The sequence below is a fragment of the Nyctereutes procyonoides genome, unplaced genomic scaffold (genome assembly GCF_905146905.1).
Source record: "Nyctereutes procyonoides isolate TBG_1078 unplaced genomic scaffold, NYPRO_anot_genome, whole genome shotgun sequence".
Taxonomy (NCBI): domain Eukaryota; kingdom Metazoa; phylum Chordata; class Mammalia; order Carnivora; family Canidae; genus Nyctereutes; species Nyctereutes procyonoides.
This window is the reverse complement of record NW_026575021.1, coordinates 11413295-11436495: the sequence shown is the minus strand read 5'-3', so window position 1 is coordinate 11436495 and position 23201 is coordinate 11413295. Positions and strand designations below refer to the sequence as shown.

Genomic DNA, 23201 nt, shown 5'->3' with positions numbered 1-23201 from the left:
TACCTAAGAAAACAGAAAAGATAGTAAAAACAAAAAAAATAAACCTGGCTCCCCAGCTCCAAAATATTAGGGAGTCTCCCCCCTGTAATGGCCACTAAGTAATCACAGAAACTCACCAGACACAAAGAAATATGTCATTAAGGTGTTATCAATAGTCATTGCTCAAGGGCAGCCCAGATGGCTCAGCGGTTTAGCACCTGCCTTAGGCCCAGGGCGTGATCCTGGAGGCCCGGGATCGAGTCCCACATCGGACTCCCTGCATGGAGCCTGCTTCTCCCTCTGCCTGTGTCTCTGCTTCTCTCTGTCATGAATAAATAAATAAAATCTTAAAAAAAAAATAGTCGCTGCTCAAACCAAGATGGCACAAGCATCTCAAGGCCATGGGCTACTTGACTAGGATCCCAGAAATCCTAGATGTAGAGAAATATGGAGGAGGTATGAACCAGAGAGAAGGGAGCGCCTTGTTTGGGCTCATGATATTTATAAAAACATCTGGTTTGTTATTATGATTGTTACAAGTCCACCTTGTTTGTCCGGAACATCCACCCTGATGTTAGCAAGAACTTGACCAAGCTCCCAGATAGGATTCCTAGAAAAGACAGACCATAAAAGCCCTCAGTGACAACTCTATGGGGACCCTTCTCACTTCTGAGAGCTTTCTCTGTACCTCTGCCTAATAAACTTTTATCACTTTGCTCACTCTCTGTTGTCTGCCAGATTTGTTCTTCGACTCGTCGAGACAAGAACCGAGCTCTCCTGTATGCCAATGATCATTGACCCAACTGAAACATGATTAAGACACATTGACTTTGTGCATAGGGGCTGCTCAATTAATAGTTTATAAACAAGGAATCTGGAACCTTCCTGGCTCATGTATGTCTGTTAGTAAGTCTACTGAGGGTAGACCCTGTTTTCTAAGAAAGCTAGATTTTGAATATTGTAAAAGTTGTAAAAATATTTATCAAGCATCTATAGTAGATGCCAAACAGTTTATATATTTTATCTTATTAATCCTCCCTATAACTTTGTGTTGTAGGTGTTACCCCAACTTCTTTTTTTTTTAATTTTTATTTATTATTTATGATAGTCACAGAGAGAGAGAGAGAGAGGGGCAGAGACACAGGCAGAGGGAGAAGCAGGCTCCATGCACCGGGAGCCCGACGTGGGATTCGATCCCGGGTCTCCAGGATCGCGCCCTGGGCCAAAGGCAGGCGCCAAACCACTGCGCCACCCAGGGATCCCCCCAACTTCTAAAGATGAGGAAACAAATTTGGTGAACTTGTGTCAACCTTGTCCAAGGGTCATACAGGTGTTAGTTCCAAAGTCACTGGGCTGAGTCTGTTTCACTCGCCCCAAAGAGGAAAGAAAGGCATTCTGCGGCGATATGGTTTCCTAAAGCCATAAAACAGATTACTAAATAAGGCAAATAGGCACAAAGAACAGGGCCCAAGATTTAGTCAGAGGACACAGAATTAGATCCTGATATCTCTCTCAAGCAATGCTAGATATTAGGAAGAATTTAGTCTTTCCTTTGGAATTTGGTTGTAACAAAACTTAGCCTTTAATTGTTGAAGCACTATGTTGTACGCCTGAAACGAATATAATGCTGTTTTGTAACTGGAATTAAAATTAAAACTTCAATAAATAGTAGCACACACACACAAAAACTCAACCTCACACAAAAACTCAGCCTTTAACAAATACAGCTTCTAACAGAGTTCACCAGTTGAGAATGCTTAATATTTGCCTTTTGATAAGTAAGAAGACATTCACATGTGTGTGACCCAAGAGGTTTTCAAAACCTATTTCGGTCTCTTACATTCCCATTTTTACTAAGTGTGTTCTAGTTCCCATGTTCCAAATCTTATTTGAGTGATAGTTGGAAATGTGGACTCTGGAGCTGAACTTCTTAAGTTCGAACCCCAGTTAGGCAAGTTAGTGTCTATGTAATATTAGGCAAGCTGTGTTCCCTTCCCTGTGTTAAGAATGTTAGTACAGAACTTAGAGTCATGCATTTAAATATGTAAAGTCCTTGAAACAAGGTCTAGCCTGGCACATAAAAAACATTATTAGATGCCCTTGTAAGTGGCCTTCTTTCCTCACCTGTTACCTAGCTAAAGTTAAGTGGGTTCCAGAAAGAAGCAGGGTGTCTCCTTCCTCTATACTTTCCTATGTACAGCATTGGAGAGTCTCTGCCTTGGGAATATGATCTACCTCTAAAACCCACCTCGGGGGGATCCCTGGGTGGCGCAGCAGTTTAGTGCCTGCCTTCGGCCCAGGACGTGATCCTGGAGTCACAGGATCAAGTCTCACGTTGGGTTCCCCACAGGGAGCCTGCTTCTCCCTCTGCCTGTGTCTCTGCCTGTGTGTGTGTGTTTCTCATGAATAAATAAATAAAAACTTAAAAAAAATAAATAATAAAACCCACCTTGGCAGTTATACAGTGCAGTATAGGCAATGTAAGTCAGTGATCACAGCTGGGAGAGATGTAAAAAAGATCTCAGGTAAACCTCACTGAGTGTGCTTGCTGAGCTGAAATTGAAATTCAGGGGATCCCTGGGTGGTGCAACGGTTTAGCGCCTGCCTTTGGCCCAGGGCGTGATCCTGGAGACCCAGGATTGAATCCCACGTCAGGCTCCCTGCATGTCTCTGCCTCTTTCTCTCTCTATCATAAATAAATAAAAATTAAAATAAAAAAAAAGAAATTCAGGCTGACTGGGGAAGAGTTAATTTGTTCCCTCTTCTTGAAGCAACTTGATTGGGATTTTTTTTTTTTCATTTTGAAGTGGAAGGAGGCAGAAATAATTTTGTGCACCATGCCCTGGGAGGTTTATTCCTTTACTCATTCTTTAACAATTACTGGTTAAACATCTACCATGCATCAGATACTCTCCTGGCTCTGACACTGGTGGCGGTGAACAATGACTTGCCTTCTGGTTGTGTATGTCGGGGCCTCCAATAATGAACAAGTAAGAAAACAAGATCATGTCAGCTGTGGAGAAGCATCTTAAAGGAAATGAAGCAGCGTGATGTAATCGAGAGAGAGGGAGGATGGACATATGCTTGAGATTGGTCAAGGGGGACATTGCCAAGAAGTGGCATTTACACTAAGGCATAAAGGAGGAGTAGGAGACATGAAGGCAAACATCTGGGGAATGAGAGTTGCGATGGGAATGTAGGGGCCCTGAAGCAGGAGAAAGCCGGCCTTAGGATAATAACCAAAGGCCTGTGTGTGGTCAGACCAGACGTAGTGAGCAAGGCAAGTGAGGTGGGGAGGGAAGCGGGAAAGCTAGGTTCTTGTGTCACGGAGTCAAAGAATGAATCTCAAAAAAAAAAAAAAAAAAAAAAAAAAAAAAAAAAAAAAAAGAATGAATCTCACAGACAAAGGAGAATGAGTAAAGCAATAGAAGTTTCTTAAGTAGAGTACAGAGAGAGCTCTCGGGAGTGAGAGGGGTCCCGACAGGACTGCCAGCATAGGCCTGGACAGACTTTTATTTAAACTGACCAGGGAGCCTGTGACCTTATCATTTTTGTGATGTTCTGGTTTGAGTAAGGTCTGGTGATACCACCTTTAATGGCTTCCTTTTGGGTCTGGTTATTCTTTGTTGGTCACAGGTGACCATCATAAAAAAATATGTTATCTTTTCTACCCATACCTAGGGCAAGATGGTCTGGTTTGTTTTCTTATCTCTGGTTTCCTTACATCTCAGCATTTGGGGACTTTGTTTTGTAAGCCTGATTCCACGGCCCCCTACCTGTCTCTTCCTGCCTAGCCCTGCCTGTCTCTTACTCAGAGATGATGTCAGAGACATAGGCAGGGATTTTAATCAGCACATAGACATGAGCTAGTCTGCATTTTTTAAATGGTGATACTCCAGAAAGCAGATAGACTTTGGAAAACCAGCTCTCGGGTACAAGCATGAAAGCAAGAGACTCCACCTGGAGGCTATTCCAAACTAATCTCAGCTAATGTAGGCATTAAAGTTCCTATGATCTAATTTGCATGCACAGACTGTAGAACTCTGGGGGCCTAGATGATGAACGCTGGCGATGGCAACCAGATACAAAAGGAAAGACTCGAAAGATATTTTGAGTGATGTATGGAGTTGTTGAATCATATTGTACACCTGAAACTAACACTGAATGTTAATTATATTTCACTGAAAAAGGACAAACACATGTTTACAATCTCAAAAAAAAAAGGTACTCTAGAACTAAGATCAATGGAAAATGGAATTTATGGTAGGTTGAATGCTTTTTTAAAATATTTTATTTATTTATTCATGATAGACACACACACAGAGAGAGAGAGAGAGAGGCAGAGACACAGGCAGAGGGAGAAGCAGGCTCCATGCAGGGAGTCCGATGTGGGACTCGATCCCGGGACCCCTAGATCACAACCCAGGCCAAAGGCAGGTGCCAAACTGATGAGCCACCCAGGGATTCCCCGGGTTGGATGCTCTTGAAAGAGAAAGAGGATAATAGAAACAAAATGCAGGCAGGAAGACAAGGTAAAGCATCTGTCGTCCCAGACAGCAGAGGTTTGGGGACTTGACCAAGGGATAGAGTCATACGCTACAGGTACTACGTTGGTGAGAACTTTTTGAGGAAGAGTGTGCTGTAGGGGCTCTGGAGTCAGAGTCCACTTGTATCTCTATCACTTACTAGCCATGTGTCTTTGGGTAAATTGCTTAAACTCTCTGTACCTCAGTTTCCTTGACTGAAGATAGGGTTAAGACTACGGCCCACATAATCAAGTTGCTGCAAAGTTAAAATGAAATAATGCACCCAATGTGTTTAGCACAGCGTCTGGAACGTAATTTGCCCATAGTACAGGTTAACTATGATCTTGCGTCAGTAGTAGTATCACTTGGAGCACGAGTAGTAGACAGCCCTGGAAACAAAGTTATGTTTACACACGTACACACATGCCCTGTGCTAATGGGTCTGGTGAGGTGCCTTGATAAGGACAGTTCAAGAGAAAAATGGAGCTGATTCATCCCTGTGAATTCCCATGAGAAACTGATTTGGGCAGGGGGGGAAGATCAATTGTGCCAATCATTCAGACACAGTTGGGCATTATGGCAGAGGCTGCCGTTGGTCCCTCAATATCTATCCTCTCCATTATGAGTTAAATTGTGCCCCTCTTAAAATTCATATGTTGAAGTCCAAAGCCCCAGTACCTTAGGATGTGACTTTATTTGGAGATAAGTCTCTTTAGAGATTATCAAGTTCAGTTGAGGTTGTTATGATGCATCATAATCCAGGGTGACTAATGCCCTTACGAAAAGGGGAAATTTGGACACAGATGTAGACAGAAGGAAGACTACATGAAGAGACACGGGGAGATATCTTGGCTCTCCAAGCTGAGGAGAGAGGCCTGGAACAGATCCTTCTCTCACAGCTCTCAGAATGAACCAACCTGCCAACACCTGGATTTCTAATTTCTAGTCCCTAGATCTGTGGGAATAAATCTCTATTGTGTAAGCCACCTCTCAAGAGACTGCTTGATAAACCAGAATGTCAGAGGATAAGAATTGTTTCTCCTTAGGGCATTCTCTCTTGGCCCATAAATTCCTTTAACCAAATCATGGATTAGAAAGATGCTCAGTGAATATAAGAGTGAATGAAAGAAATGGAGTAGATCTAAAATGTTGCCTTGAAATTGTAATGAACCACAATGGTTCATTCCATTCCAGGAACATTTCTAGGTAAAGAAAAGACAAAGCATTCTAGGGGCTCCTGGGTGGCCCAGTTGAGTGTCTGCCTTCAGCTCTGGTCATGATCTTGGGGCCCTGGGATTGAGCACCGTGTAGGGCTCCCTACTCAGTAGAGAGTCTGCTTGTCCCTCTGTGCCTCCCCCAGCTCATGCTCTGTCTCAAATAAAGAAAATCTTAAAAAATAAAGACAAAGCCTCCTTTCCTCTTGACAACTAAAAGCTGTTTCTTTGACCGCCCCTTTTTTTAAATTTTTTTAAGATTTTATTTATTTATTCATGAGAGACATAGAGAGAAGGGCAGAGACACAGGCAGAGGGAGAAGCAGGCTCCCTGTGGGGAGCCCAATGTGGGACTCGATCCAGGTTCAGGATCAAGCCCTGAGTCAAAGGCAGATGCTCAACCGCTGAGCCACCCAGGTGCCCCTTTGGCTCTCCTTTTTTCCTAGATACCATAACCTTATAAGTGTTTCATACAGATTCTTGACCAAGATTTAGGAAATACTTCTGTTCCGGAGGGTTACTCTAGGAATTTCTATTCCCCCTCCTGGTGGGTTGAGTCTTACTATTTAATTTTAGATGATTACCTTTGCTTGTCCCTAAATTCTGGGGCTCCCTACTTTAATACCCAGGAATTGACTACATTAGCTTCAGTAAGTACAATTTCTGACAAATGTTCTAGGAATCAAGAGCCATTAATTCACTATTCAGAGTTTAAGGCTGCCTTTAATAAAAATTGTCTGTAGCTTTCCACATCTATTTTCTCAGTCCAAACCAGATATTCAGGTTATCCTATGACTTGATGTTGACTAATTTGTTCATCATAATTAGGTGTGTCGCAATGCAGATGTGCTTAGTGATTTGCATTGCAATCTATTTAAAATTATTCCCATCCATAAATTGTTGAGAGGAAAGGGCCTTCAAGTTTAAATGAGTTTAATTATCATCTTATAACCATACAGGAAATATTGAAATGTTATATTGGCATTGATTCTAATGCATCGAAAGAAGTTATGAATAGCTAATTTGTAAAGACTGGAGAGGTTCTGTGTTCAATCTTGTCTAAATAAACTCCGATTGGGCTGCCTAGAGAAAGTGTCTTAGAAGTCACTTGGAGAAATGTCTCATTTTATCCTGGTGAATAAGCTTAATAAACTGGGGGTCTTTTTCTTTCTGAACTTTATCTGTAATTTAAAAATGCTTTTAATACCTCCTTATTCCATTGCTTTATCAAAAAATATTCTTGTGGCTTACACCATCTGAGTTCTCCATGAAAGTGATCATTGAAACAAATAATCATTTTGATTTTAAAAGGGCAATAGAGATCATACATAACAGTTATTTCACTAAAGAATACAATATATTAAGAGCTCTGAAATTGTTCTGTTTAAAGTGAAATACTTGAGCGAACTGCAATTTCGGAACTTAACTGGGATGCATTGTAATCCACGCTGCATCCTCGGGGGTTGGCAGTCTTTTAGACTGGCATGTCAAGTGCTCAATTAGTCTTTCTTTTTTTTTTATTTTTAATTTTTATTTATTTATGATAGTCACACACACACAGAGAGAGAGAGAGAGGCAGAGACACAGGCAGAGGGAGAAGCAGGCTCCATGCACCGGGAGCCCGATGTGGGATTCGATCCCGGGTCTCCAGGATCGCGCCCTGGGCCAAAGGTAGGCGCCAAACCGCTGCGCCACCCAGGGATCCCTCAATTAGTCTTTCTGATGAAGATTCTGTGCCTGTAAGACCTCTTTTCTCAGTTGCCACCTCTCTTAATCACTGTACAGAAAATTCTCCACATCTGTGAGCTCTTGGAATTTCAGCCAGTGGTTCTTAATCAAGGCAGCACATTTGAGTCACTCCAGGGAGTTTTTTGAGTGATTGATCTTTCACATTAAATGTGCTACATCCGTATTTTGCTTTGTTTTTGAAATATCTTTGTGATTTATATATCAAAGAATCCCACCATTTGAAGTAGAGTTCAGTGGCATCTACTGAATTCATACAGTTGTACAACCATCCCCACAGTTTAGTTTGAGAAACCATGGCCCTGTAAAATGTCCATTGTGTCTGTTTATAAATAATCATATGGGAGCTTTTAATAAAAGATAATAGATCACACCCCATAGGCCTATAATATTGGAATTTCATTGAGAGCAAAACATCAACATTTTGTGTGAAAAAACACTCCATGTGATTTAATGTAAACCAGTACTGAGATCCACTGATTTGGACAAAACTTCACAGAAAATGTGAAGATTTGGAAAGTGTGGAGGCAACCCCTTCCTAACCGAGAGATCTGGTCAGTTGAGACCAGCGTTGTCGCATCACCAGCACAGTAACTAGGACCTTTAGAACATCGAGAGAATGGTGGGGTTTTGATCACTCTGTTATTCTTATTGTTTACTTTGCCTGGAATCTTCTCTCCTTTTTCCTGCAGCTCCTTCCATGCACACCTAGTTGGCCTAGTGAAGTCAAACACCTCCCCAGAGAATTCTCACTGCTGCCTCACTTGTGTCTCCACAATTCTGAGCAAACTATCATAGTCCTCTCTGCACTGCATGGCAGCTGCTTGCTTATATTGCACCTCTTCCGTTATTTTGAGAGCTCCTTGAAAAACCAGGGCCATGACACATTCACTTGGTATTCTAGACAGTGTCTGGCATGAAGGAGATTCCTCACGAATGTTTGGTGAATTGAGAAAAATGAGTGATTTTAAACAAACAAACAAACAAACAAACAAACCCAACACTATGGGGAGCTTCAGCTGTGATTCACAACCCTGACTACAAATTAGAATCAACTGAGGAGTTTTCCAAAATCCCTATTACCAAATCACACCTAGAACACTTCAGTCAGAATTTCTAGGGATACAAGCCAGCAACATTTTTTTCCAACTCCCCTGGTGACTCTTTTTAAGATTGTATTTATTTATTAATGAGAGACAGACAGAGGGGCAGAGGGAGAAGCAGGCTCCATGCAGGGAGCCCAACGTGGGACTCGATCCCAGGTCTCCAGGATCAGGCCCTGGGCTGAAGGTAGCGCTAAACTGCTGAACCACCCGGGCTGCCCTCCCCTGGTGATTCTAATGTGTAGCTGAACTTGAGAACCATGAGATTAAAGCCTTAGAGCATGGTCCAAGAGTACCTCCTTGACCAAAAAGATCTCTGCCCGATTGTCTCAAACATAAATTATCTGCTGTTACATTGCCTGAAAAGAGCTCAGAAGCACACATGGGTTGACAAATATCTGTTTAAGACATATGCAAAGCCCCTACGCGTCTCAAGAAAGAGTAATAGCAATTATGCAATAGCAGAAATGACAGAAGTCTGATTACTTTCCTCCTGAGATCTCACTTGAAGAACCATTATGAAACGGGAATCTTAATTTGGAGAACATTGGAAGGGTCAAAGCAGAAGTTGCACTGAGTAGTGTTAGATAAGTAAGGAAGTGTCTCAAGTAGGGGAGAGATCAGAACTCCACCGAAACACAGAGTGAGAGCGTTTTTAAGTGCTGGTGTGTGAATGAGAACACAGGCCATCTCTCTACCTGCTTATTGGCTCTATGCAAAGGAAAAGTACTTTCTTGTGTCTTTGGTAACAGGACACAGGTTTATGATATGAAGTAAGGCACCTAGCGGTATGGGCTCGGGCCCTTCCATTGGTGACAGACATAGGGTTGCTATCTCCTTTGGTGATTACACTTCAGAGACATGAATCACAAACTCTTGAGAGAGACGTTCCTAAATTGTAACACTGGTGAGAGACTTCTTAAAAGATTTCCATCTCAAAGGGGAAAAGTTATTATAATTACAAGTTTTCTAAAGAAAACGCCCTAGGAAAGTGGAGGTCGGGAGGATTCATCAGGAAGCAGCCTCTCTAAGGTCTAGTCAAGCCTGGAGGTTTTTGTGAAGGCAGTCTTGGTCAAAGTCAAATAAATAGGTAATTTTGAACCCCCTTGAGGGGGGTAAATAAGGTCAGGTCCAGAGGCGCTGCCAAAGAAAGGCCTAAGCAAAGAGCTTCCACAGCAAAGTTTAGCATGAGCGGATTGGGTACTTGGAAGAACCAAAGAGGAAAGCTAGCAAAGGGCTTGAGAAAGTTCTGGCGATGGTGAGAGTATTCTGCAGCTTTCCCTGCAGATCCTGTGTTGATAGCCAGCAAGTGAGATGGAAACTACATCCTTCAGCACACTCTTCTTCCAGAAGGAATGCTCAGGTCCAAATTCCACTCCATCTTCCAGCTACTGAGAAAAAAATACCCACAACTGCAATCCGCAAATGGCCTGAAAAGGTCCTGCCAGCCACCTCATCGCTCTAGGTCCATTCAAATGTGACTTCTGGCCCCAAAGTCTCTTACTGTATTATCCCAAGCCAGTTATGACAGTAAAGGAAGCCACAAAGACGTTTGCCCTGCACTTGTTACAACAAGCAGTGTGAGTTAGTTTGTTGGAATTTGGGGACACTTCATTTGGTTTTGTTGTGAAATCATGGGAGTGCTTTTTTAAAAAAAAAAAATTCTGTAGATCGTGATTCTTCCCCACCTTCTATCTGGCAGCTTCTCCTTCCTCATGGCTCCCACTCTTTTCCCTCCAGCACTTGACTTTTTAACCTTTAATCTGTTTAACTCAGCAATTCTCAACAGTATCAGCAATTCTCGGCAGTATCAATGCTTCCATGGGTCTCCAGCCTGCTGCAGGTTTTGGATCCACCCCCACCCCCACCTCCCCACCCACCCCCGCCAACTGGGCAAGCTATTTCCTTAAAGTTTCTCTCTTTCTCCCAATATTTATTTATGTACATCGTGTTGGTTCTGTTCTCTGTGGAATCCTGGCTATTATATACCACCCTTGAGCTTAATATTAAACGTCCCCAGCACCTTTAAAGTCCCCTGTGGGCTCCTCCCTGGTCATGGTGAGTTTCTATTGTGATTTTTTTTTCTGGTAACAGTACTTGCCCCTTAACTTGGAATTTGCATTCCGTGGCTTCAGTTACCTGGGGTTCAACTGTGGTCCAGTAACAGAAGGTCCTTCCGATATACAGTCGGAAGGGCAATAGTGGCCTGATGCTATGTCACCGCCTACGTCATTCACCTCCCTTCATCTCCTCATGGAGGCGTGTTGTCATCTGACCTCATCACAAGAAGAAGAAGGGCGAGTACAGGACAGGAAGACTGTGAGGGAGAGACCACCTCCGCACAGCTCGTATTACAGGGTATTATCATTCTATTTTATTATTAGTTATGGTTGTCAACCTCTTACGGTGCCTAATTTGGAAATTAACTGTTATTGTAGGTCTGGATACGTAGGGAAATAACAGAATATATATAGGCTTCAAAGTATTGGCACATCCAGGACCTCAGAACACATCCCCCCAGAGAAGGAGAAGCTCCTTGGCAAATCCTTCAAAGAAGAGATTTGGCCCTTCACCCAGTAGATGGCAGGAAGGTCATGGAACCTTGGACACTTGCACCGTCTTAACGAAGCTCCTAACTTAATGGAGTAATGCCACGTGCTCTCACCATTTAAGACATGTATCATCTATCAGACCAAAAACACAGCTCCCAGGGTTCTGCTAATCAGCCTGCCCAGGTCAGGGCTCTCTCTCCTGCAGCTCGGGATCCTCCGAGTGGCCCTGTGACTGCAGAGCAATTACACTCCCACCAGCCACACAACCTCTGGTGTGGGACGGAGCCCTGTCACTTCTTGTTTTTCTCAACAGGGATGAGTTGACCTTGCGAAGATTCTTGAGTGCATGCCTTCCTTTCCACACCACTGCCAGAGCTTTGCCTCAGGATTCCACCTCTTTATTCTCTCTCTCTCTCTCTCTCTCTCTCTCTCTCTCTCTCTCACCCTGCAGTGTCCATCCTGTCCAGCGTGCTTAGCTTATTATGGCACAGGACTGACCACACAGAAACCTGCATGGTGGAGTCCTAATACTCTTTCTCTCCTTCTCTACTCTGCATGGGTCTCACAAAAAGTAACCAATTCTCAAGTGTGCCATATACTCCAATGTATTTGTGCTTTTCTTCTTACCTGCCTGCTGTTTGGTATTTGGCTAGAGGCCTTTCCTTTATTTTTCCACCAGGGCATTCCTACACATTTCAGAAGCCCCACTCAAGTGACAACGCCATATGAAGCTTTTGCTAGATCCCCTGTCCCATGAGAAAAATGAATTCCCCGTCTCTTAGACCCCGTAACACCTGTTTCATACCTCTATAGTAGACATTGTGGTATTAGCATTTCACAAACTTGCATTAAGTTTCTTTGGTGATACTTAGAGAAGGGAAAGATGATTCTAAACAAAGAACATGCTCTTCTTAGAGTCATCCAGCCCCTACGATGATTAAGATTTTTGCTAGGCCAATCAAATCATCCTGAAAGTTCTTCCTGAAGTAACTAACTCCCGAGTTCTTCCTAGATCTCCCATGGCAGTGAGCTTCTGGTGTGCTGCCCACCTGGCTTGCCAGACCGACAAAGGTGTGGCCCCACAGCAGAGCCTGGTAGGTAAAGAGGAAGGAGAGATGGTAGGAGCAGGTGTGGAGAGAAGGGCACGCGGCATTGGAGGTACCAAGATGCCACCACTATCAAGAGGAGGAGGTGGTTGGCAGACAGTTGGAAATGCACACCTGAAGCTCAGGAGAGGGCAGAAAGTTGGAAATTCCTCAGGCTAGAGACCATAACCACATCATGAAAGTGAATGAGCAGTCCTTGGGAGAGTACATATACCTAACACCGAAAGAACGATGCAGATGAGCCAGACAAGAGTTTAAAATTTTTTTTTTAATTTAAACAATTAAAAAGAGAAGCAGGAAGTATCCTAGCAGTCCCCAAGAGAGGAGTTCCCAGAAGCAGGGAGAGAAACCACTGAATCTGACAACTGGAACTGTGACCATTGATAAGTTCAGAGGAGAAAGGGACAGTGAAATCAGAGTGTGGGGCTTACGGAGTCAGCAAGTGATTGAGATACGTTCCAGTGAATTTTAGTAATGGGGTTAAGGAGAGAAATGAAGCCATAGTTCCATCTGAAACAATAGCAAGATCAAAAGAAAGCCTTCTCTGTCATTTCCCCTCCTTTCTTTTCATGAGCCTCCTTCCTTCTCTCTCTCTCCCTCCCTTCCTGCCTTCTTTTGCTTCCTCGTCCTCGGTGTGCAGAACATATATATTTATCTCTAAATATTTGTAGGGGAAGAATCCACTGAAGAGAAACAGAGTAAAGATATAAAGAGGCAATAATTGCAAACATAAGGCTGTGGAAAGGGCAAGAGCCAGTGGCCAGAGATCTCAACTCTGTAGAGAAATGAACTTCTTTAAAGGAGGGAAGACTGCTTACATAGAAATGCAGAAATGCAGTGTGTGTGTGTGTGTGTGTGTGTGTGTGTGTAAATACTGAGATTTACACATCATGGTGCTTAGATCCATCTGAGCATGCTGTGCACTCGCTTCTGGTGAGTGAAGGTGGTGAGTCCAGGCTGAGATTGTTTGGTCCTTGCACCTGGTGGGTGCTCAGTCAGTGTTTGTCAGAAGAGGGGGCTTGTCTGAGAGTGATAAGGAATCGCCCAGCAATAAACAGAAAGTTTGCTTATCAAGAATGTGGACTCCATTAACTACAGTCTTCCATTAGCTTCTTATCATAACATTCTGCTGCGGACACAACCTGGGAACAGAAGGAGGAGAAACAGCTGGGAGAGTCTGCAGGGTTGGAAATTGATGAGGTGTGGACCTTTGGTAGGAAAAGGAATGGAACAGAGGGTTGACTATGGTCATTAGGACACCCCCGAAATATGAGCCAGAAATGTCAAACCATGGTGCAGATGGCCAACCTAATCAGACCAAAGCCTCCAGTGTCCTGTGAAAATCTCCATGCTTGTCACATGAAGATGACCTAGAAATCCCAAACGTGATAGCTGCTCCACCTCCAGAAGGTTTCCTCCCTCTGAAACAGTCTCACCCTTATTTACCCTTTCATTTGGCTGACTTCTCATCCTTCACACTTGAGTTTGCTCCAACTTTGGTGACAAGAGGATTAAGTGCGGTAATAGATGTGAATAGTGCCACTTAGAATAGTGCCTAACATAGCAACGTTTTACTAACGCTCAGTAAACGTCAAGGAAAGGAAAAAAGGAAAGAAAAAAAATGCAGGAGGATATTACTAAAATCAGGGTTTGTCTGTAAGAAATAAGTCTTTATTGCTTGAGGCACTGACCCATCCCCTTTTTGTCTAAAAGTTGGTCAGGAAGCCAATCCTGGGAAACATCCTCATCTCTGCCTGAGTCATACTCTGTTAAGAAGTATAGAGAGAAAGAAATGGTTGTTTATGGATCAGAAACAGCTTGTGTGTCACGTTGGGAAACACTTGTTATATGTAAAATATTTTGAGGCAAACCAAAAAAAAATTGTTTTCCATGTTCTATGCTAAAGCAGTGACCTGAAAGAATGAATGTTGCTCTTTCGCATGCATAAGTGGATAAGAAGTATCAACAGTCATAGGAAGAATCATATTTACTGTTTTATAAAAATGTTTCCTGATAAATTCTTAGTCCATTGCTTCCATGCTAATCTTTGGGTATGTTTAAGAGAGGAAAATAGAAGTCAGTGGATTAATAACTATCACTTATTAAGCACCTGTTATTTACACAGTGAGAAGCCCTTAGTGAAGCAGCTATATGACTTGGTGTAATTTTAGTAACACTGTGGTAGATATTATTGGATTCATTTTACATATGTGGCTTAGAGATGGTACCCTACATCATTTATCTAAAATTGTGCAGAGCTAAGATTTAAAGCCAGGTCAAACCTAGGCACTTGGGTACTATGCCATGTTTCCTAGTGGGAATTTTTTTTAAAGATTTTATTTATTTATTCATGACAGAGAAATAGAGAGAGAGAGGGGAGGCAGAGACACAGGCAGAGGGAGAAGCAGGCTCTCCCTGCAGGGAGCCCGACGTGGGACTCGATCCCAGGTCCCCAGGATCATGCCCTGGGCCGAAAGCAGGTGCTACGTTGCTGGGCCACCCAGGGATCCCACCTATTGGGAATTAATTATGAAGCTATCAGTACTGAGATACTAATTACAAGTAATTTTCCAGTTGGAAAAGATGAAGTTTCCTTACATCTATAGTCTATACTTTGAATATTAGTTTAAAAAATTTATCGGATGATAGGTACATTACATGAATTATAAGGAAGTAAATATCAAGTTTGGGAATGACTGTGTAGATTAATGCTTATGTTTTGGTAGCTAATGTGTTAAAGAGTTTTATGGATCTTTTCTTTTTTAAAAACAAAACAGAAATAATCCCCAGGAGAAAATTAGATATTAGAGGCACATTTGCAAAAAGAAACTGAAGCCCACTTTAATAGTGGCTTTTTGCAATGACATTCATAAGCATGAATTTTTAAAACTTGACTGAATATATTTAAATTATAAGTGGGGTACACGCGCCTTTCCTTGTCAAATGATACAGACACGAATAGAAAGCTAATAACGTCCCCTCCTCACTCTGCCATCCTTCCCTTCTGAATAAATAATTTTGATGCATATCTTACCAGAAATTTTCTATATTCATATAAAATATATGAAGCATATATAAGGTTAAGTTATATTACAAAATATTTCACATCATTCTGCTACTGCATTTTTAAAAAACATCTATTATGCAGATTCTTCTCTAAGGCAATAATTTAAATCTTAGCCAGAGATTCTCAACCCTTGTTGCAGGTTCAAATTACTCAGACAGCTAGAAAGAAAAATTGCCAGAGCCCCACTTCCAGAGATTCCAGTTTAATTGGCCTGGGCGGGGCCTTGGCATCATCAAGCTGCCCAGCTGACTCTGACTGTGTAGCTGGTTAGAACCCCTGATTGAAGCGATCCCAACAGGCCGCAGATACCAGCCCCTGCCTGAGCTGTCGTGGTAGGAGTCCTCCCGGGGAGGCCCTCCATCCACCCAGGATGCAGCTTCGCAGCTGCCTGGGGAAGCTCTGGGAGGCCCATCGTAAATTTAAGTGTGCTCAGGAAGACGGCTATCAGATAGAAAATTTGATCTTCAATCACGTTGGGGACACTCAAAGGACTGCAAAGCATGCTACCAAGGCCACGCATTTCAGAGGCCACGTCCATAAGTGTCTGCGCTGTGAAGCTGGATGTATTCCCAGAGTTGAGTAAACTCTAGAGACTAGCCCTTGCCTGCAGAAGGAGGTTTTCAGATTCAGGCATCAGAGCAAGCCACACCCAGAACTCGTTCCTCCCCGCTGGGAGAGGCACCATCTCCGCGGGTGCAGGAGCTTGTTTGGCTTCCCGGCCTGGTCTGGGAGAGTCTGCGAGCCTCCCAAGCGGATCCCTGAATCTGCCCTGGAGACCTCCTCGCTGCTAGGGAAACGTTATAGGATCCTTGAGTTTCCTTCACTTGGGCTGCACATTTGAGAAAACGTAAGATGTACAAAAGAGTTGAGGGGGGGGCTTTTTGTTTCAGTGGCAGCCAGTGATCATTAAGTTTTGGTCTTCAGTATTGCCACGATTGCTTCTGTCTTTTCTCAATTTCCTTTCCTTTCTCAAAGCACTTAGTCGGTCAGAAGGTGTTTTTTTTTTTTTTAAGATTTTATTTATTCATGAGACACAGAGAGGCGGAGACACAGGCAGAGGGAGAAGCAGGCCGCACACTGGGAGCCCGACGTGGGACTGGACGTGGGACTCAACCCCGGGTCTCCAGCATCACAGCCCGTGCTGCAGGCGGCGCTACACCACTGAGCCATCCAGGGATCCCCGAGGTCAGAAGTTTTGAGAGACCAAACTGGGTTGTAATTTATTTAGAAGGAAAAAAAATGTAAATCCCTGAGTTTTATTTATTATTATTATTATTATTTTTAATCCCTGAGTTTTAAAAGCTAACAGACCACGGCAGGTATATATGCACAAAGCACCGTGCAGACTGAGTGAAGACAGGCGTGGGGGGCAAATCCAAATTGTGGTCTTTTTCTCAATTTCTCTCCCAGTTATAAAAGGACACCATTAAATGCTTAGACTCGATCCCTTTGCGCTCTAAATAAATAAATAAATAAATGACTGCCAGGCATTTCAGGTCTAGGCGACGCGCGCGGGGTGACCCGCAGGGCCCCGGGGCCAGCACCGCACCTGCACCGCCCCGCGCTCCAGCCGCCGCGGGGACGCCGGCCTCCCAGGCCACGCCCCTCCTACGTCACGGGGCGGGGCGACCGGCGATTGGCTGCTGGCGGGAGCGGGGCGGGGCCGGAGGAGGAGGCGGACCGGAGGAGGGCCGGAGGCGGACCCGGAGGAGGCCGAGGGGTCGCGGGCGGGCTCGGGCTCCCGCAACCCGCCTTGGGGCCGGTCTTCGGAGACTTGATCCCCCGCCCCGTCCCCTCGCGCCTCCGCAGGAGCAGATGGCGGGCGCAGAAGCCCGGCCGCCTCCGCGTCCCGGGGCGGTGCTCGGCTTCCCTCGCGCAGCCTGAGCGTCGCGGTCGCCGAGCTGGGATGTGTGCGGACCGAGCACCGGTAAGCGGGACGCGCGGGCGCCCCGGCCCGGCCCGGCCCGGGTCACTTCCCCCGCTGCTCCCCGCCTTCCCCTCCCGCTTCCGCGACGGCTGCTCCCGGGGTCCCCCGAAGCGCCTCGGAAGTGGCCTCGAGGGCTGTGGTTGAGCTAGAAAAAAAAAAGAAAAAAAGAAAAAAAAAAAAAGCAAGAAAAGCAAGCAGGGGGGCGGGGAGGCAGAGCGGTTCCAGCCCCTGGATGTCCATTTCGAAGGAGGAGCGGCTTCTCTCGATTCCGAGCGCGCGGGGGTTCGCGCGGAGGTGGACTCCGCGCACGCGCACTCCCGTGGCGGGAGCGAGCCCAGGTTGGTCTCCCGCGCGGCGAGGAGGATGCGCGTCCAGGTGGGGACCCCGCAGGTGGCGCGGGGCTTCCCTGGGAAGGAAGGGGGTGTTTCCGCTGGAGCTGGCTCGCTCCTAGTGGTGGCGGGGGCGCTGCCACCGGGCCCGCCGTGGTCCCCGCGCGCGGGGGGGACCGCGGGAGGGCGGGGCCCGGGACGCGTCCGAGCTGCGCTCACCTGGCGACAGGCTGCCCCAGGTGCCGGGGCTGCCCCGGAGGCCGCGGGGCCCTCCCGCCTCCTGGCGCGCAAGTTCTTTGCAGGAAAGACCTGTTCTGTGGTCTGACAGCGAGGCTGGCCCCGAAGCGCCTGCAAACACTGATGCCCAAGAATCGGGGCCCCTTATCCAGCAACCATCCCATTGCTCTATCAGAAAACTCCGGAGGACATAGTTTTTATTTACTAGGTCAAATTTCTGCAAAGAGTACCATCCTAAAAATCCTAAAACTCTTTTTTTTGGGGGGGAGGGGGGCTTGTTAAGAGCAGGTTGATAACACATGGTCACCTGTAACTACTACTTCAACTCACCACCTTCAACTGCTTCATTTCCCCAGTGTGAGTCAAGCCACGGGAAGAAGTGATGTCTGCTCCTTCTTGGTGTCCTTACAAATGGGTATTACATACCTGCATTGAGATAGATTGGTGGGTTTTTTTTTTTTTTTGAGATAGATTGTTTTTATGGAAATGAGGCCACACTGCATGTATTCAACATAGGCAGCGAGGCAACTGTTCAAAAAAGTTTCAGGGAGTTTTAAAAATGACACTGATGATGTAACATTTGTTAAATTGTATTGAGAAATGGGAAATCCAAGCAGTCTAAAACTGGGTTTCAAGGGGCACCTAGGTGGCTCAGTTGGTTAAACTTTTGCCTTTGGCTCAGGTCATGATCCCCGGGGGTCCTGGGATCCAGTCCCTTGTGAGGCTCCTTGCTCAGCGTGGAGTCTGCTTCTCCCCCTCCCTCTGCTCATGCTCCTGAGTGCACTCTCTCTCTCTTTCTCTCTCAAATAAATAAAATCTTAAAAACAACACAGGATTTCAGGAATGCCTGACCTTTGCATAGCAGGAACCAAATACTTTTCCAGTACAATTACTTAGTGAACCTAAATAGAAATGGAATAGATTGTTTTTTTATTCTGATGTCAGTGAAATGAAGGAAATGACTCATTGGTTAGACAAACTTCTTTCAGTTTTTAGATTAAGAGGTAAAAATGTGCACATGTTGAAGGCTGATCTAGTTAGAAGAAGTCTTTGTAATGAAGGGAAAGCAAAGAAAATGCTACAAGCAGGATCACCTGGGGAGTCTCAAAACCCAACACATTGGTGAAGATACATTTAATCTCTTGTCAGTGCTCGGAAAAAAAGGAGAATCTGTTGATCAACTCTTGGAACAGTGTGTGTGCTGGATGCTATCACCATTTCTGGGCCATAGTTAGAGCAGCTGAGTAGCTTTCCTTATTGCGTAAGAAGAGGTTTGAAGTGAGTGTATGCTCTTGAAGACATTCCCTTCCTGTTATCTTAGATGGGTTTGTTTTAGGAATCCTCTTAGCCACAGAAACAACCCTTTTCATGGACCTAGTGGCACTATTAGAGTATGAAGTAATAATGGTACTAGTTTTTTTTTTTTTAATTTTTTTATTTATTTATGATAGTCACACAGAATGAGAGAGAGACAGAGAGGCAGAGACACAGGCAGAGGGAGAAGCAGGCTCCACGCACCGGGAGCCCGACATGGGATTCGATCCTGGGTCTCCAGGATCGCGCCCTGGGCCAAAGGCAGGCGCCAAACCGCTGCGCCACCCAGGGATCCCAATGGTACTAGTTTTGTAGAATACGTGTAGCCTTCATGGAATCTTTCTTTATGCTTCTAAATGGAGGGTGTATTCTTATAGCAATTGGATGTAATAATATGGGAAAATATATTAAAGCCTGTAAATCTTTCCAGGCTTTGACTCAATAATCCTGGGTCTAGAAATACATACCAAGGAAATCACCTGAATTTAATATGAAGATTTATAAATCTGTCCATTACCATCTTATCTGTAATATGAAAGAAAAAGAAACATAATTAAGCCCCAATAGCAAAATACTTAATGTACTATATATCTATGTTGATAAAATTCAGTTCAAAAATAGTTTTTGAAAACATTTCATGATTCAAAAATATCCTTGCAGTGTATTGGGTTGAAAAAGCAAAATTTAACACTAGTATCTCGAATGTGTAGAAGATAATTTTGAAATATAAAATAGGATTTTCTCACATATTATACTCTTCCTGTATGTCATTGTCCTATATTAACAAATATTGAACGTTGAACAAGACTGTTGTACTTCCTGTTTGCCTACAAGTTCCTGTTTGTATCAATGGGTATATTCACTGACATATATGAAAAAGAAATTGGATTTGTAGGTGGTGGAGTTAGAGCTTTCTAAAAATATTTTTCCTCATATTCCCAAATCTTTTATGGCAACTATTATTTTTATAATCACAAAAATACTGTTTTGAAAAATATTACCAAGAAATACCCAAACTGAAATTAAAACTCTTACAGTCTCCATTTTACATACTATAAGCCCTTTTCAAAAGATACGATAAAATACAGTGAGAGAGAGACACCCATGTGAAAAATCATGCCCAATGGAAAATAGACATACATGGGCAATCACAAAAGGGAAAAATGGACTTTTTTAAGGTTGGGAGGAGAACCCTAAGCATGGAAAAAAGTTACCACATTTTTACACATCGTATTAACAAACATGAAAAGTAAATTAAAATGTGTGAAGTTGTTGGGAAGGAAGACTTTGTTTAATGGTACAGAAAATGTTCATGATAGAAGGAATGAAAAGTTAAAAAAATCTTACTTTTGAAAAAAAATCCAATCTATGCACAGAAACTACTTTATTGGGGGAGAATAACCAAAATGTTCATGTTACTTATATTTGGGTGATTTCTGTTTTTTTTTATGGTATTAATCTGTAGTTTCTAAAATTGCTACAATAAATACATTTGAGTTATCAGGAAAAGCAAGTCACGGTCCTAATAAAGCAGCTCATTCTAGAATGAAGACCACATAGGTGAGCTCTCCCTTCTTTCACAAAGCCTCTGTGGTGGGTAATCCCATGTCAGGTGTCGTCATTGTTTCTGGATTATATTTGCTGGTGGGAATGTTTGGATTATAAGGGAGATCCCAAGGTAAAATTCACTCCTGTCACATTCACTCTTCTGCCTCCGGCTGTTTTTTGAAATAATTAGCAGTGCTGGACTGATTAAAGCCTTATTCCTTTTCATTTCCTGTTGATCACATCTGCTTGGGGCTCAAGCCGCTAGGCCTTAATTAAACACTCCCTAATTTCTTTTTCTGAAATCAACCTATTCCATTTAAGGCCTCTCTGAATGAGGAGGAGGGATAGGAGTGTTTTTCTGTTAGCAAAACAAATTTATAGAACTTCAACTTTTGATGTAGGAAAGGTAATAATAATAAAAAAACAAAACAAAACAGTAGCTTATGAGAAAGAGGGTGGAAATCAGTTTTGAATTATCCAAAGACGTTGGGAAGTCTTTTTCTTCCTGTTATTGTTCTCATAAATAGCACTATTTAAAAAGATTCTCATTTCCCTTATAGGCTCATAAGATTATGGTTTAAAAATCTTAATTTAGAATATCCTTTCTTCACTAAAGTTTTTCCTGGAGAGGTGTTCTCAGAGTTGTATCACAAAGATTCTCTCTACTTACCTGGGATGTCCCTCAGCTAAAACATCAATATTTCCACCTTGCCAGGTGAGAAAAATGCCTGATTCTGAACTCTTATCATATTTTTAAGATTCGTAAACCAGGGACTGAGAGAAAAGCGAAATGTTTTAGGGCATTTGAATAGGGCAATGGAGTTTTATTATTTTATTTGTTGGTTTGTTTTTAAAGATTTACTTATTTGAGAGAGAGAGCAAGTGTGTGAGTGAGCATGGGGGTAGTGGTGGTGGTGTACTGAGGGAGAAGGAGAACCTCCAGCAGCCTCCTGCTGAGAGTGGAGCCTGAAGGGCTGGGGGGTGGAGGTGGGAGGTGGGGGCTCGGTCTCAGAACCCCGAGATCATGACCTGAGCCGAAACCAAGAGTCTGACCCTTAACCGACTGAGCCACCCAGGTGCCCCTGAGCCACCCCGGCACCTGAGGGCAGTGGAGTCCTATACCATCTCCCTGTCTCAAATTTGTAACATCTCACTTAAGCTGATGCAAAAGAGGAGGGGGTATCAGGGTCCCCCCGGTGCCCAATTTGTCACACTTTTTGCCCGCTTGATTTGGGTCATGGTCCAGATGGGGTAATGGTAGGGACGTGTGGATAGAGGACATGGTGGTAAGGATGCAGCATTGGTGACAGGCCAAGGACAGGAGTTATGGGGGGAACAGGAGCGTGGGCCCTTGCCCTCCATGGGTGCTGCTGTTGTCACAGAGGTGCACTGGCAGGTGCCTTTGGAAATCTTTAATGATAGCACTCCTTGTTAGGTGGCCACCTGTGTTCTGAAGCACTTTGCTCCCTTTTCCAGCCTAGACTCCCTGCCTTTTCTCCCCTAGTCCGATGTGTCTTTCAGCTTCTTGCAAAGAAGTCCTTTAAATGTCCATGTCTTATCTCACCCTCTCAGATGTTTCCAGTGATTTCCCATTTCCTTCAAAGTAAGTATGTTCCTCATCTTAGTAAGAACTTACATGGTCCTTAAAAAAAAAAAAAAAAAAAGCGCTTACATGGTCCTGACACAGATTTCCATCTTAATTTCCCCTCCTTATTTTGTACCTGAACTAGTCAGCAGTACTTCCACGAACACAGGGTATTTTAGCCGTCTAGCCTCCATTCATAGTATTTCCTTTTCTCAAATCTACCAACCTCTCCTCCCAGATTGTAGATGTTTCCCAAAGTTCATTTAACATGCTTGCTCTTCCCAGGAGCCTTCCATCCACTCCCATCTTCCAGCCTCATTTCATGTCTTCCCATAGGACTTTCTACTCTAAATTTTTATACCGTGTGATTACACTTTTGTTATCTTTTTTGTTGTTGTTGTTGAATTGAATATGTTGACCTATTCTGAGCACTTGTATTCTTTTTCTGAAGTACCCAGTGCGGGACAAAGACAAGGTAAATTACATGAACACTAGAAGGTAACTCCTCCGAGGCAGAGATTTTTGTCTGTTTTATTCCCTGGTTTATTTCTGTTTTCCGTAACATTGCCTGGCATATAGTCGAAACTCAACAAACATTAGTTGAAAGATGAAGTTATCTAGCATGTTAGGCGCTGTGTGTTATTTAATAAACTTCCTTACAAAGCTTTGTGAGGTGGACGATGCTATTTCCATCTTACAGATGTGGAGACTGAGGCCCAGAGGGGCTAAGAGCTTATGGTAAGTGGCAGACTGTCAATCTGACCGAGTATCAGTATCACTTGTTGGAGCTTGTATTTTTCTATTAACTGCAGATGCGTTTGTTGCTTTTTTGAAAACAGTTAATTATATCATCACTTCTTATTTGGGATGAATGTGTGTGTGTGTTTAAAGATTTTATTTATTTGAGAGAGAGGAGAGAGAGAGAGAGAGAGAGAGAGAGAGAGAGAGAGAGAGAGAGAGAAAGCACAA

At 43.7% G+C, this 23201-nt stretch overlaps 1 protein-coding gene across 4 annotated transcripts in view; it reads left to right on the top strand.

Annotated features, from left to right (window-relative positions):
* Positions 1-15728: 15728 nt before the first annotated feature.
* Positions 15729-23201, top strand: part of ATP10D (ATPase phospholipid transporting 10D (putative)) — a 100747-nt gene continuing 93274 nt past the window's right edge. The window contains exon 1 of one of the 4 annotated variants that reach the window (XM_055339191.1): positions 15729-16139. Coding sequence is in view for 1 of the 4 variants with exons in the window: in XM_055339188.1 (XP_055195163.1) it covers positions 17452-17594 (143 nt within the window). In the remaining 3 variants the exon portion in view is untranslated. The other 3 variants (XM_055339190.1, XM_055339188.1, XM_055339205.1) reach the window with 3 other exon arrangements.